We start from the raw sequence: 15,997 nt of genomic DNA on the forward strand, positions 1-15,997 counted from the left end.
TTCAGCAGCCAGGAAAGCAGTGACTTCTCTGCAAGGACGCAGGAACCGAACAAAACAACTGAGCCCCTCCTCAGTAGAGTATAGAGGACAAGAGGCTGATGGTAGGCACCCACTCCCTGCCCTGGCATCCACAGGCACTCACTGCAGCCTGTTCCAAAATCTACCCACAGGCTGGCACTGCTTTCGGGAACTTTCACTGTTCAACACCTAGGGCCAGGCTGTCCACCGTTGTGGGGCCTGTCCAGTGCAGGTGAAGGAGAAGCAGGAAGGAGGAGGAAACCTCAGTACGACCAACCTGGGTTTCCAGCAAACTTCAAGCATCTGCCAATTTGCGGGGTTGGATTGGCAACACTGTGAAGGGGACAAGAAACTCCTTGCCTATCAGGGAATAATTTCAGATCAGCTGCACGCAGAGGGGTCACTAAAGACTTTCCTCATGCTTTATTTGGTGAATTAATTGTTTCACAGCAGCAGCTTGTTTCACATAGGCAAAAACCTCTAAATGCTGGCCTTACATCATAAGTGTTTTAAGAGAAAGGCTAAGGCCAAGTTTTTAGCCTGAATCATACAAATGTGCTACAAATTCAGAGTATTTCCACTGTTTTCAAGGGTGTAACCCATCAGTCACGTTATTGCAAGGAAAAGCAGAAATGAGTTCACCAGCCAAACATAATCTGATCTAAGTAAACAAGATGCAGAAATAAACTCTTTTGGCTTCATGCTCAGACAGGAATGCCAATTTTATCAGTATGCATAAAAGGCTATCTTCCCTCCCATAGCTCAGATCATATTAATATTTCTTCTTTTACACTCTAATCTTAAAATTATTCTTGGCTAGAGATTACTGTTAAGGGCTCATCGACAAGGGACCCTTAGCAGATGTTAATTCTTTAACTGTGAGCGAGAGTGACTGTCCACTCTGCAATGCAATTATCTCATTCACTTTACATTCCCATCTGTGGTCAATTCAGATTAGCTCGCCTGAGTGTCCCCATTTAGACAAGCTCCAGGATAAAAGGACTTACTGAAGCAGAGTCTCCTTGACAAGATTTTAGTAAATTAGTAACTTATTTGAGTGTTCATCTATTCAGAATACTGCTAATAAATCACTTGGAGACTTCAGCTATTGTTGCTGTTTGCTATTAATAGGAGGGGCGTATTTGCAGCTTGACTATATTCCAGCAACAAATTCTGATGTGCTTTTAACTTTTGAAGCATCACATACCACTGTTTTACTGTGGGATGTGTGTCTTACTGAGCATTTTATTGATCTCATGTGCCTTCTGTAGCAGAAAAACCTTCAAATGTTTTGCCTTGCACTGTTACTGCATGCAGCCTGCCACTGCTCCTTAAAGATTTGGAGGACATCAGCCCTACCGGTTCTACCTGAAAGTGGCTGTGTAGAGGAGAAGTAAATTTTGTCCTGCGGCTCACAAGTTTGGCCCCGATAGACGATGAGGAACTGTAACACTCACTGACCCAAGCGGCAGTTAAATTTGCTCAGTAGTTTTTATTTTGGAGTGCTAATTTAGGGTTGTAAAAACACTCTGCTGCAGCCTAGAAGCTTTTGCCCATTTTTTTACCTGTCTCTTAGGCCTGAGTAATCTTGAATTTTAAGCTTATGATTGCTGTCCTTAACTGAAGCAACATCTTCATTGCTGAGATCCTCCAAGGATCTCATGGGTCACGGCAGATTTGAGTTCAGTCACTTGCAGGACTTGAGACTCCACAAAGAACCTGGGCAAATATGCAAGAATAACCTCAAAGCAGCCCCAGGACATCAGCCTGTTAGAGGGCTGTGAATGGCTTTTTTAATCGTCCTATGCCACTGATGTCTGCACAGAGAGAAAACAAAGGCCCAAACTGATGAGAAGGAAAGAGGGATCCTAGCTGGTGTTCAGCAGTGCTCAGGACACGTGAGGACATGGCTAGGGAAGTATGTTTTCAAGTCTCATCTCTACACTTTGTAGGAATGCATTTTGTAGGAAAAAACCCCTCTTTAACAGCATCTTCCTGATCATTCTGTCTTTGGGAAAAGTGAATTGTTGTGCTTTGTACAGAAATGCCACATGCAAAGGAGAGTCTGTTCAGCTAGGGGCCAGGGGCGATGAGGGTGATGGCCAGACCCAGCCTGGCTCTTTGCATTATATCTATGAATTTAGCAAGACATGAGCACCATTATTTCATAAGCACAAGAATAATGTTTTCTAGGGGAATAGTTAATGAGACAAAGTAAAAAAAGTCAGGCCAGAGACAATGAAATGGTGTAGGAATACAGAAACCCCAGGCTGCAGCAGCTGGCCATTCAGCGTGGGGTGGCTGGGGAGGGTTTGTGAGAGCCGAGCAGGATCTGTGCCTGCCAGCCAGCATGGAACAGGGCTTGATGCTCATGGCAGCAGTGGCAGCAGCGGCACATCAGCAGGGTGCCATCCCTCCACTGGCCATCTTGCTGATGGCTGTGGCGTGGTACATCTCTTGGCTTGGCTCCCAGGCCTTCCGTCCTGGCAGGGTTTCCACTGGCTTTAACGTGGTGGGATGGGGGGAGCTTCTCCCTTTAAATAATGGGGCAGCAAAAAGATGATTCAGGGAAAAAAGGGAAACCTAAACTTAGTTTTTACCTGTGCCTCGGAGGACAGGAGGCAAGGGCAGTTCTGGGCACATGTGGAGACAAATCTTTGGTCTCGGGGGAATTTTACCATGAAAGATACTTTCACTCTAGAGTTCAGTCACCGTCAGGGCTGAGCGACACAACTGGTGTTTTCTGGGCACCAGCACCTGCCTTTTAATTTTTCCGTGCATGGAGTACCAGGGATGATACTGCCAGGTCTCTGGGACATGTTGTGACAAATCCCTCCCCCTCTTCCATGGGCAGTCCCGGAGGAGTGATTTGTCCCTTTGCCAGGCCTCTCAGGTGCTCAGCATCTCTGGAGGACCAGGGCATGCAAGGAGCAAGATGCTTCTCCAACCTACCTGGTGATCCTCTGCATGAATCCTCCCCATTGCAGCTAACCCACAGGAAGGTCTCATTGTCTCTTTTTCTCCCTGACTTTACCAGTGCTTTTGGCACTTGGACATTGGCCCTCTGCTTGGCCAGCTCTTGAAATGCAGCTGCCTCTGGGATGGAGCATAGCCAGTGTTTAACAGAGCGTATCGGCAGTCCCCCATTTAGAATAGCAAGTTTCTAACAACTGCAGATCAGGGTTTCTGGATCAGCCTCCAATTATGGCTAAAACAGATTATTCCTCAAAGGGAGCTTGACCAGTGTGTGAAAGGGGGTATATTGTAGGCTGCCAACAGCAGGAGGGAATGGGTCCCAGGGCTCCAGAAGACCCTTTCCAAACTTCTTATGTAGGAAGTGAAGAGTACTGTACCCACATGAAACAAGTGAAATTTGGGTAGGCAGAATTTAATTCCCTAAATTGGCATCTGGCCTTGTTAGCAGGACTATTGCTTCCCTTGAGAAAAGTGCTGTGGGATTTTAGCGGTGCAGCCAGAGCCTCTCTTCAGGCACTGCACCCCACTGCTTCATTTCACAGTTCATTTTTAGCACGAAGGGAGAACTGGCTCACTTATTCAGCTCCCAGTTCACTGGCTGGAAAGTAGGGCTACCATGTTTGTCTTTGGGATTCCCGGATGCAACTGGTTACACGGGAAGTGTGTAACCTAAAGCAGTGAATTGACATATCTCAGAAGTTTTGGATCAAAAAGCTCATGGGGACTTAATCTGAGATTAATCGCCATGCACAATGGGTGTTGGCATGAGATGTCCAGTCAACCAACATTCAAAATCCTACACAAATGGTGAAGTCCTCAAATTCTCCCTGGGCAACATTTCCAGGAAGAAAAGAAGTTGATGTCCAAAACCAAACTTACTAGACACATATGCCATGACTCCCTATCACCAGTCTCTCTGGGGCATCCCTTATTGCTGTGGTTGAAATCTATAGCCACAGATTGAAAGGGAGGTGCTGTTCTCATGACCTTTTTGACAGTGCGTATTTGCATATAATTCAGACAGGTGTTCTCTTTCCTAAAATTAAGTGTAACTAATGGTAATGGGATGGTTTAAACAGCCAGTTCTACAGACAGAAATCCTTTCCATTATAGACAAGAGCAATTGAAAAATATTCATGAAATGGGGTTACTCTTAGGCTGAAAGAAATCACCTTGATCCTTAGTACAGTTGCAGTTGCTGAAACGTTAACCTGCTGCCTTCCAGGCTTTTGCAGTGGTGTGTCATGCTCAGAAGCTGTTAAAGGGGTTATTCTGCAGCTCTGGGGAGTGAGCCAGCTTTTCTTAAAGCCCTGCCTACAAACAAGCAAGTCCAGTTCTCTGTCTGGCTCTTTGGAGGTAGCTCCAGGTTTTCTTGGCCTTTCATACGCACAACAGGTACTGCTGGCAGGCCAAGGCTGAGATCATAAATCTTTGTGGGGATAGGGAAAGGGGAGGGGAGTTGCTGGAGGGAAAAGTATTTAAATACCATCTTTCTCGCTGATGGGTCAAAGGACTTCTTCATGTCATCAGCTGAAATGTGCTGGTTCATTTTCCTGCGCAAGATAGTGCAGCCCTGGAAACCATGATTCTGAAGATGAGAAAAAAGCCATATTTATTTTCCTTGATAGTGCATAGCCAACGGGATCATGCATCTGGAGGGTTTTGTGAGCCAAGAAACTGTGCATTTCTATCTGTTTGATGAGTGAAAGTAGTGATTAGGCAAAATAAAGCCATTGTGGAATAAACTATCAATACTTAGAGAAACACTGTTAACTGGAGGTGAAGAAATCCAAATATTTTGAGCTGTTTTGAGCTGGAGAGAGATTTTTCTGGTAAGAATGTTACTTCTGTGATCATCTCCATGAAGACAGGCATGACCTAGCAGTGTTTCATTTTCATCTAATGAACTTGTGCAGTGGGATGTTAAAGGGAGACTGTGAAGATGGCTCTTCTTATTGCCAGAGATGTCAAAGATCCTGGAGAAATCCTAAGGCTCTTGCCTAGCTCTCCTTCTGCCTTTTCCAGCCCCTCACCAGCCAGTTGCTGTGTGTGAATAGGAGCTCTTCCCATACAGCTTCTTGCTTTTGAGAATGGCAGAAGAATGCCTTGAGTTTCCCAAAAGGTGAAAGTTGCCTTGGTATAAATTAATTTGCCAAGGCCCCCACAAGGGACAGCTATTTGAAATAGCTGGATTTTCCTCCTGAAGTCCCTGCAAGATTGCGTAACTTTTGGATGGTGAGACAAGGGATTATTTGCCTTGTTCTACATGCTGTAAAAGATTGCAGAAGGGCTGTAGGCATGGGCCGAATGCTGTCCTTTGTCAAAATATATGAAGCAGCTGTAATAGCTGCAGGAATACCATTTCTCCAGCATCTCAAGGAGATCAGGAGATGCTGGTGGTGGTACACAGTGGGTTTCTGTCACCATTGCTTGGGGATGTGGACAGAGTGCTTCACACTGTGGCCCAAAAGATAAGCTCCATGACTTACTGTGATCTTAGTGTCTCTGACAGTCACCCTTCTGCAGTGACAAGGCAGGCTTCCCAATTTCTGTTGCTACTTCATCTCACTCAGGTGATGCTGAAGTGCGCACTGTGAATGCGCACATGCAGGGGGTGGTCAGACCTCTTTGTAAGAAAAAGAGAGGCTCTTCTTCCCTGCAGTCCACCTGGTCTGATAGGCAGAAAAACAAAGTGTATTAAAGGAGCCTGGTGGGTGATACCTCCCCAGTTTAGGTCAATGAACTTCCCACACCGTGTAAATTATTTACAGCATCAGCCTTTTTTTAGTTTAGGGTCATTGCAATGAACATAGCACAGAGATGCGCATGGGTTTGTCTCTTAGAAGCTCTTTTGCTTGCTGTGGTAATACATCAAATAAGTCTGTTTTGTCAATAGAGGGTACAAGCATTGTGGCTCTAGCAGCCTTCTTCACAGGGGGAGGAGTCCACCAAGCTTGATTTTGTGAATGAGCAAGACTGTTTTCGTAAAACTTTTAGGAGCTTAATGTTTTTAAGATATACTCTAAAATGTGCTTGGTGTGGCTTCCAAAGTTTTTAGGGCAGACTGATTGACAGACACATAGATACATACACAGGCAGTGCAATGGCACAAGACGTATTTCAGTAGGGAACTAACCTAAAAGGTATGGGGAGGCTTCACAAGTGAAACACTCCTCTGCAGACACAGCTTTCCCCTCCAGAAAAGGAACAACAGACCACTTCATGCAGTGTTACCACCTTGGTTTTCACTTATCACCAAATAAAAATGTGGTTACGTTTTTAATATTAATTTATTGTTTTCATTTCTGACATACTCCCGTTTGTTTACTTCTTCCCATGTGTATACGCTTCTTGAGTATCCTATCCATTTGTTCCCTCTGTTTGTAATTTGCTGGTTTTGCCATTTTGTGAACCATCTCCTGATGCCTTCCATGCTTGGGAGGAGAAATTCTGGCTGAGGCCAGGCTCCCGATTGGAGGCTGGAGCGTGGCACCTCCAGCCAGCTGCAGGGACCCGGGGAAGGGACACCTGCGCGGGGGCTGCAGGTCAGTGGTCTCTGCAGCTCTGCCTAGTTCTGAAGGTCTGTGAGGAAGAAGCTTTTTATGTCTCTTCAATGTTATGGGTATTTGTATCCCAAAGGGCCCCATTTTATTGCTGTGGACACTTGTGTCTTGACAAAGGTCCAGGCCCTTGCAGCTGTGGCAGGTGGAGGCTGCAGTGATCTGAGATGCACCCGTGACTCATCGAGAAGGCTTTGCTGGTGGCAAATCTTTCATTAGTTTTGTTGACTTCCTCAGGCAACTTTGACTTCAGAGCCTATTTTGTTGCTCTCAGCATCATTCATTAGCATTTTCCTTCCCACTGCGGAGATATATATAAAGATGTCCTTTCATTGCCTCTCACATATAAACATACTAGGGTACTTCTTGCAAAGGGACTTTTATGTATTTATAAATCAAGGTCATTGTGGTGCAAGCGGTTACTTGAGTGTACCATGTTCATGGCTGCTGCTTTATTTATACACAGGGCTACATTATTGCATCTGTGGAATGGCAAGTAGCTAAGGCTTCTTGCGCCACTAAGACAAAAACTATGTGAAGTAATCAACAGAGCAAGAGCTGCTCATGACAGCCCACAAGGAAACTGAAATGCTGTGGAAATTTATGAGAGAGTATCTATGTAATGATATGCCCAAACTGCAGACAGCTGGAGCGGTCTGGCTGAAGAGCAGATTTTTACTCCACAGCATGCGCAAGGTGCCGCGGGGCAGCTTCTCTGCTCCCGCTCCCCTGGGAGTGGAGTGGGCTCCCTCCTGCCACCGCCGGGCATCCCACCAGGAGGGTCAGGTGAACCCAACCCTCTCGAGGCATAACAGTGGCATTCCTCACTCTGAGATTGCAATCTACAGTTCCTATTTGGCTGTGTAGAGAGAATTCTCCCACACCAAAAAAATCCCCATGCAACTTTTAAATCACTCCTCTATTGATGTTTCTTCGTGCAAGGGTTGCATTTATAGGACGTGGGATCCAACAGCATAATTCCATGTGACATGGAAGGAACATTACCCCAAGTACTAGATATTTGGTTTAAAAGACAGAGGTTCTTTTTATTTGTCCCCAGGTTTGTAGCATTTGCTGCTCAGATATGAGATATTACTAGATAATCAGTTTTAAATGAAGCTGAGAAAAAGATTCAGTTCCTGAGACTTTGTTCAAGAAGAATCACAAATATCATAAGATTTATAGTGAGCTAGCAACACGGGGAATAAAAACATCTTTCTGATAGGATATATTATAGCATGTCTAGCATGGAAGTGCTCTGGGTTTTCAATTTATTACTTACTGCTTGTTCTACAAAATAGAAAATTTGGATTAGTGCATGCACTAAAGAGCTGCTGATGTAAAGATCCAGGCCTCCCACCCTTCACTATCATATGTGGTGGTGCTGACTACCAGGAGAAGTCACATCTACCCAACATTGTAATGCTGGGTTTTGATGTATTGTTGGCAAGACACCTGCATGCAGACAGACTTGAGTAGGAAAGTCTGATGAGCGTGGGGTGCTTTCTAGTGAGGCTTGCTGCAGGTGGATGGCCAGGTTTCGCTGCAATTTCTCCTTTAGCAAGGGGGTGGGTGTGTTCCTCTGTGTATGGTGGAGCTTTCTCCTGGCAGAGGCCTTACTCTGTGAAAACAGGACCAGCATTATCTATCAAAAAGGGTGTTCTCACATACCTCATTGAGCTATTTATCTCCCTTCTGTAACCACAACACAGCTCTCTTTGGCAGAACCCCCAGGCACAACTTCTTCCAGTGCTTTTGGGATGGGAAGAGTAATGGACTTGATGGCTCTGCAGGCAGCAACTTCTCTAGGGGGCGGCAGGGAACTGTTGTACCCCCATCGTGTCTGGCAGAGGGGCTGCCCCAGCAGCTAAAAAGCTAGCATGATACATGCTTGTGTCAGCCAAGACCACAACCACAGTGGTGGAGCCGCTGGGGAGAGTTTCTGTCCCTTTGAGTTGAGCCGGGTGCGCATGTTTTGTGTGTAGCTTTAGCAGGATAAACCCAGAGGGCTTTGGGGAGCTGTTGGGAAGAGGAATGATGACTGTAGATTGGGCGCATCACCAGGAGCATCCCAGGGCGGCCAGGGAGTGCTGGCCCAACAGAGTCCATCAGAAGAGCTGGCGGCCCCTGGCCAGGCAGTGGGACCAAGGTCCTGCCCTGTGGCACCAGGGAGATGATGGGCTTGCAAAACCCCATCATCAGATACACACACATGTTGGCAGCAGGTTCATCTCAAATCCTGCCTACATGCTTTCCTTGTGCCATTAAAGCTCCACAATATTTTGGTTGAGGAGGCCTCTGGCTGCAGTGGCCAGGGCCTGCTGGCAGAACTGTAGGTGTGAAAACCTGGTCAGGTTGGCTATGCCAACCATGGTTCATGCATAGGTGGGATGCTGCAGACTGGGGCCGGTCCTATCAGTGGGACAATTGCACAGAAAAGTCCAAGGAGAGGTAAAAGCAGGAAAGCTGGCACCCATGCGTGAGTGTAGGTGGGGCTGGGGTGCTAGGCAGCACAGGGGTGCAGACCCATACCAGCTGTGTGAGGGCAGTGTCGCTCCAGCAATGTGCTGACTCCTGACATGGGCTGGCATATATCAGTAAGATTAACAACTGAACAGGGAAATCCTGCTGGAAAACACATCTTTGACCTTATTATGCAGCCCCAGGGTTTCCAGCTCAATCTGCTGGGGCAGAGCAGAGAATTGCTATTTGTATGGCATTCTACATGGTATAATGGCGGGTTTGTATTTCATTAAAGCAGGGCTACTAGCGTCTGAGACGGAGGGATGAGGGTGTTTACTGTCTTGGCAGCGCTGAGACCAGGCTCATACCGTTATGTTGCACTGCTGCAGGGTGCAGCACGACTCTGAAGCCAGGGCCAGGGCTGCTGGGCACAGCCAGAGCAATACAGGGCAGCCGGGGGGAGCGGCTGAGAGCCCGCAGCCCCTGGGAATTACTGATAGGGCTCATGTTTAGCATCACTGTTTTCAAGTAGCCATAAAAAGAAATGTTTGTAACATTTTAGGGCCTGAGCGGGAATACTGGCTCCATTGAAATCAGCAGCATAACTCCCCCTGAATTCCACACAGACAAGATTTAACTCTCTCAGCGTGAAGGCGCTCAGGGTTATAGATTTCCTCGCTGTGATTGTCTTTGCTAGAACTACAAGCATCAGTCACATGTATTAAATGGGGACAGATAAACAAGAAAAACTGAAAATGATCAGAGGAAGGTCTGCAGCTGCAGCTAACATAAATTGTTCCTATTTATGTATTTTCTTCGCTGCTCTCATCTGAACCAGGATGAACAAAGATGTGATTTATGTGATAGCAAGAAACCTAAAATGCTAGTTTTTACTGAAAATTCTCAGCTTGGCATTTTCAATCATATCCACTAAAAGGAAATCAATGTCTCCAGTTTGAATGTTTCCCAAGGAATTTTCTTTCCACATCTGAAAGCATCTTGTGTTCACAAAGCCACTAACAAGTAAATGTGATCAGAATGACTTTGATTTAAATTTGGGTAAATAACAAGCCCTGGGGAGAGGTGCAGGACCTGATAGTTGGGTTCACTTGGGTTTCTGTTCATATCTGCTTGATATTTTTATTTTAGGAAAGCAGCAAAAAACTCTGTATGTTCCTGAAAGAGAGGGAAAAAACCCAACACTTTTGAAATGTGTTACTATTTATTAATATCCCTCACCAACAACCTTCTGCACAAGAGGTGTACCGCTCATCAGCCTTCCCCTCTGACCGCCTTCTCCCTTATTGATGTCTTTCCAGCAAAAGATGCTGGAATACCTTTGGGAGGGAGAGTTTGCAGCGTGGCAGCGCGGGGCTGCAGCTGCGACATGCCTGCCAGCGCACGGTGCCCGGCACCAACACGCCCAAGCCCTGCTGTCACCAGCACGCTGGTCGCAACTGTGCTTGGCAGGCTGATGGGCTGTGCAAAAGCACACTGCTGCCATTCAGCTCCAGAATGAGCCCTAAATCTCTTTCCAGGCTGGGACAAAGCTTCCTCCGGCTGGATCCTGGCAGTTCTGGAGAAAAGCCAGGAGCGGTGCCAGCAGTGGTGGGGCTGGCGGAGGTGGCAGCCGGCAGGCAAAGCCCATGGGCAGGCAAGCTGGCAGCACCAGGGTCTTTATTTCCCGTATCTGTGAATCCTGGTGAAATAAAAGAGAAGCCTTCATCAGCTGAAGCGTAGCAGCCACATCCTTTGGGAGGAGTGGATTTAGGGAGAAGAGGCTGTGATTCCCTTAAGTGGTGCTGGCAGTTTCACATGCTGCCTCTCGCCGGGCACCCCGCAGCACCTCCTGGCAAGAAACGATGGTCGCCCTTTGCTGCCACACACCTCCTTGCTGTCTGTAGGAGGCTGGCCGGCATTTCAGGTGGCGTGGGTGGTTATCAGCAGGGCAGCAGGGTGGTTTGAGGAGGTTTTAAGCCGTTGCTGGGAGCAGTGCGTTGAGCCGTTAGACTGTGTCACACCCTCAAAGGCTCGTCAAGTGACTGATTGAATGTTGCTTATAAATATTGTAGTTCATCAAGCCTTCAGTAGCTATTCAGTGAAGAGCTATTTAACTATTTAGAAAGTGTCAGTGTAAGTTGAATGTACCAGTAACTAATAGATGTGTCATAAATGTGTCATTTTACGCCAATGGTAGTTATATGAAGTATGTGCTGTTTCTGATGTCTCGCTGTGGGCAGCTAGACCAGCAACTTTAAAATAAACCTCTTCAAAAAAATTCATTATTTTTATCTAGTGCTCTCAATTTCCAGCTTGAGCCAATATTTACCTATTCAATCAGACCAAAGTTAAAATAAAGACTGACTGATAAGTATTTGTTTAAACTTCAGAAACCCCCCACTTTTCTCTCTTTCTTATCTGGGTTTTCTTGCCTATCAGCTTGCTGTCACTAATTGCTACACCTAATCACTTTCCCACTAGGAAGCAGCCTGGGACTGATAGGAGCCAAATATTTGGAAATCTGAGCTTTATTTGTTAAAAAATACACCCATTCTGGGGGAGGGAAGATGAATGGAGAGTCCCCCACCTGACCATCGCCTGCAGGACTGTCAGTCCCTGCGCTGGGCCGCGCTGCATACCAGCACCATGGGCTCTGCTTTAAGTTAATGGTGAAATGTCAGTTGACACCCAGAGGGTCTGGACTTTATGTGGAAAGGGACATGGGAGATCACAGGGGGATCACTTTGCGCACACCAGGGTGGAGGTGGATTTGCCACTCCCTCCATTTGCGGAGGGGGAAAAGCATCACAAGAGCCTGGTGCGTGCTCCCACGGGATGATCCCATTGCCATCCCACCACTGGCTTACCACAGGGCTGGCTGACATCCTTCTCTCTGCTTGTCTTGCTGCATTTCTCTGCCCAGGTGATATACCGAGCCCTGTCGCCGCCTTACGCCGCGGAGGACCCATACAGTGCAGAAGCCCAGGCGCAGCTGAAGATCACCAACCTGCGGGTGCGGCTGCTGGAGCGGCAGGGCTGCCCCTGCCTCCCGGCCAGCCCAGCCCCCCGGCTCCCGCAGCCCCTGCCGCCCCTGCACTACGCTGTCTACGACTTCATCGTGAAGGGCAGCTGCTTCTGCAATGGCCACGCTGACCACTGCGTCCCCGTCACCGGATTCAAGCCCGTCAAGGCAGCTGGAGTTTTCCACATGGTATGTACATGCGCCCAACAATATCTGCACTGCAGGAAAGGAGAGTTTTAAAAATAGTAGGGGTGGTATAGAGTATGGTATAGGTCCAAGTATGCAGTATTTGACATGTAGTGCGCTGAATTCCAAGCACAGTAAGCAGAAGAGGTCTTTACAAAGAAGGTGATCTCCGTGTCGGGCTGAAGCGCTGGGCTTCCCTTGTGCCTTGGTGCAGAGTCCACCAGGACTCTTGTCTTTCAAGGGTGTTCCACAGTAATTTATTTATTCCAGGTGAATCCTTAAAAAAAAAAAAACAAAACCCTGCTACCTCCCTTCTTCCCCCAAATGCTAACATGCAATAATACAATATCTAAAAGATAATAAATGCAGGGTGTTTTGATGACAAAGAAGGAGGAGAGAGAGCTTCTGTAAAGGTACTAGGCATCTTTGTGATTGCCATTGCTTCTGGAGGATCCTCAGATACTGGGTTGGGTCCTGAACCAAGGGGTCAGCGAGCTGGGTTTTGGCTCTCACTCCCAGGCTTTCCATTGCAGATCGCAGTACTTTTCTCCTGATAAAACCACTGTGCTCCAGTTTCAAGGGGACTCCCATCACAAGAGCTCTGAGCTTTTGGAACCCACCTAGACCTAAACCCCAGTCCTCCCATGTTCTGAAGAAGCAAGAGCCGCTAACCACATTGGGGAGGTGATGGGCACAGCAGCAGCAGACGTGTTGGATGCCTGCGGCTTGGCATGCCTGAACCCTGCCAGTCTGGGGACACTCACTGACCCCAACACATCTTGTCCTTTCTGCCCATCCTGACTGGCTCTGAAAGTCCTGGCTTTGCTGGCGGAGGAGCCGTAGGGAGAGCCAAGGCAGTCAAAACATGCTGCGCTGAGTAATGTTAGAAAGGGAAACATCATAAAAAAACCATAAGGCAGTTACTCGAGGTAAGGAGGTCTGGCATCTGTCCAGCTCTTCAGGGAACTCTCATTTCACTTAAATTATGGTCTCAGACATGAAGCAGACAGCACATTTCCCTTCTAATAGAGCGAGTCATGCAATATCTTGAAAATATACCAATTTGAAAGCATGCAGCGCTATGATTGATAAGGCTGTTTCAAGTAACACTGCTCTGCTTTCCACAGATGTTCCCTGAGCGAAAGTCTTTGAAAGGAACTGTTTGCTCAGGATTATTTCAGTAGGATACAATTGCATGGGAGCGTGCCCTGGAGCACCGCTGAGAGTTGTAACAGAGCCTGCAGCCAAATATGTTTCCGGTGCAGCTATAGCCTATGGAAACCTTAGTGCGCAGGTAGCAGGTGGTGCTGTGGGAAGGCACCAGTGCCAAAATCGCGCTGAAAAACAAAGTAAGAAATAGCAACAAGCCCCTGCGCCTGCCCTGAGGGGACTGGAAATTCAACTCCAGTTATAAATGTGTATGTGGCAGGAGTCCCAAAGGTGACGTTTCTGCAGTGAGGCTGACTCATTTTACTGTGCCTTGCAAGCTTATTCCACGTGTTCCATAAGGGATGTACCAGTGTAGAGGTAACGTACCCCCATGGTTTGCAGGGAGGGTCAGGGAGTGGAAAGATGTTTCCTCTCCCATTTTTTTTTGCATCATAGGACTGCAGCAGCTGGGGCTGAGCCTGGTCTGTGCCAGGCTCCTGCCTGCCACGAGGCTGCTGCGATTCAGGGACTGCGGTGGCACCCCACTCATGCATAACAGGATGGGGTTTGCCAGTGCGTTGTTTCAGGATGGGAAAAGAGGATTATTTCCAAGATGACAGCAAGACGTGTGTGTCTGAATGAATGGAAAAGAGATAAAAGATTGTGGGGTCTGTGACTGCTTAGCTGGGAGAAGTCACATAAACTTCTGAGAAGAGAGTAGTATATCAGAGAGGGAGCACTTTTGCACAGTTCACCTGAAAAAGTCATAAAGAAGATAATTCTGAATAATTACGGTCAGTCATTTAAGCATGAGATGGTGACTTCAGTTTTGTCTTTATGTGACTGTATCTACATGGGGTTTTAGCAGAACCTTCACTGTAAAAGGGGGGACAGCAAAAGCTGGGAAGCACATTACCATTTCACAATATGATTATAAGATCCTGCTCTGGTTTTATGCTTGTTTAGACCAGAGCACTCCTGAAGAATATCCCCTAAGTTAGAGAGATAACATCAACATTTAAGCAAGTTTAAGATCCTTAAAAAATAACAAAACCAAACTTTTCCAAAAAAAAAGCATATGCAAGTTTTCTTAACCGCCTACTTGGTCTCAGCCCACAGGCAAAATCCAAACGACAGGCTTAGTTTCAGTCCCTGCTTGGCCAGTGGAAGACCCAGACACGATATATTTGTTTTTCTCTCGGACTGCACTGGGCAGTGAGCCGGGGTGTCCTTGCAGCACTGGGTGTAGCTGCCAGGTCTGGCAGATCTCACAAAGTGACCAGAAGCGTTTCAGCCATCTCACTCAGAGAGGATCTGACGAAGCTGCGCAGGGATGCGGGGGTGCTGGTGGCTGCTGCTCGGGCAGGTTTGGTGCAGGGACCTGACTGGGGGCAGGGGGGAGGGCAGGATGCTCCACTCAGCTTGGGACCGGCCCAGCTTGCTGACAGGGGATTCCTCCTGTTGGATGCATTTTTTTTTTTTCTCAAGGGCTAGGCCATCATGTGCTGAGAAGCTGATTGTTTTGAAGGTAAATATTCTGAGTGGCTGAAAGGAGGCTGGAAGTCCAGCTTGGCCATGAGACAATACTGACCTGGGACAGTCTCAGGGCGTGGGGGTGGGATGCGAACAGGGTGCTTCTGTGGACAAAGACGGGCTCCTTCCACCCCACTAGCTCCACTCACTGGGGTGGGATAACCTCCTTTACGATCCCTCTGAGTCTAGTCAAAGCAAAGGTGGACTTTACAGAGTCCAAACATTCACTATGAGAAAAATATATTTCAAATTAGCCCCACAGCAAAAAGCAATAGCCAGGACCTGGTAAGAGAAGAAGTTTTTTTCTGTGCCCTCACCACCATCCAGCTGCAAAATTCTCCGTAATGCTCCTCTCTGTGGCGGTCACTGTGTGGGTACCACAGAGCGAAGCTTGCTGGCAATTCCCTCACCCACCCTTTCTCCTAAAGGAGAAAGGAATTTATGTTGGAAAGCTCTGAGTACATTTGGGCATCAGAAATGCTGTTGTCAGCCTTTAGATGAATTCTGAATATACAGGTGGGGCTTCTGTTCTGAGGGAGGGTATCTCTCCATGGGCTGCAGGGGGAGACTACAGAAAAGACCTGGCTGCCTTCTAACGATGGCAAGGGCTGCTCCTCATGGGTAGTATGATCCTGACTGTCCCTTGGTATACACTTGTGTGCAACGGACAGCTGTCAGGGTGATACAGATACATTTCCTTCTCTTCCCTGCTCCTCCCAAATTTCTTCAAAGAGTCACTACCCAAATCTCATCAACAGCAGCCCAATACATGCCCAGGAAAAAATGTACATGGACAAACGCACCTCACACCGTGCCATGCAAAGTGGTTGGATCAGTTCGTGAGCTGCATTACATGGCAACCCACCAATGCGAGTAAAGAAATGGATTCACATACACAGGAGATCCCCCCCTGATAGTCAGTGGCCATGAGAAAACTGGTTTTTTTGGCTGATCTGTAGCATAGGAGCTTCTCACCCCTTGCTAGTACCTCTGCGTATGGAGCTGTTGCAGTGCATGCTGGGCCTCTTAGCAGCTAAAGCATCCCCATGGCCTGCTTGCAACTATGGCAAGGGTCATGAAAGAGGAGATC

At 47.4% G+C, this 15,997-nt stretch overlaps 1 protein-coding gene across 1 annotated transcript in view; it reads left to right on the top strand.

Annotated features, from left to right (window-relative positions):
• The window catches only part of NTN4 (netrin 4), a 47,403-nt gene that overhangs the window by 8,413 nt on the left and 22,993 nt on the right, over nucleotides 1-15,997 (top strand). Inside the window, exon 3 of the mRNA XM_086470891.1 lies at nucleotides 11,941-12,228. Coding sequence (XP_086327017.1) covers nucleotides 11,941-12,228 — 288 coding nt within the window. The remainder of the gene's footprint in view (nucleotides 1-11,940; nucleotides 12,229-15,997) is intronic.

Source organism: Leptosomus discolor, chromosome 1 (genome assembly GCF_034619465.1).
Source record: "Leptosomus discolor isolate bLepDis1 chromosome 1, bLepDis1.hap2, whole genome shotgun sequence".
NCBI classification, from domain to species: domain Eukaryota; kingdom Metazoa; phylum Chordata; class Aves; order Leptosomiformes; family Leptosomidae; genus Leptosomus; species Leptosomus discolor.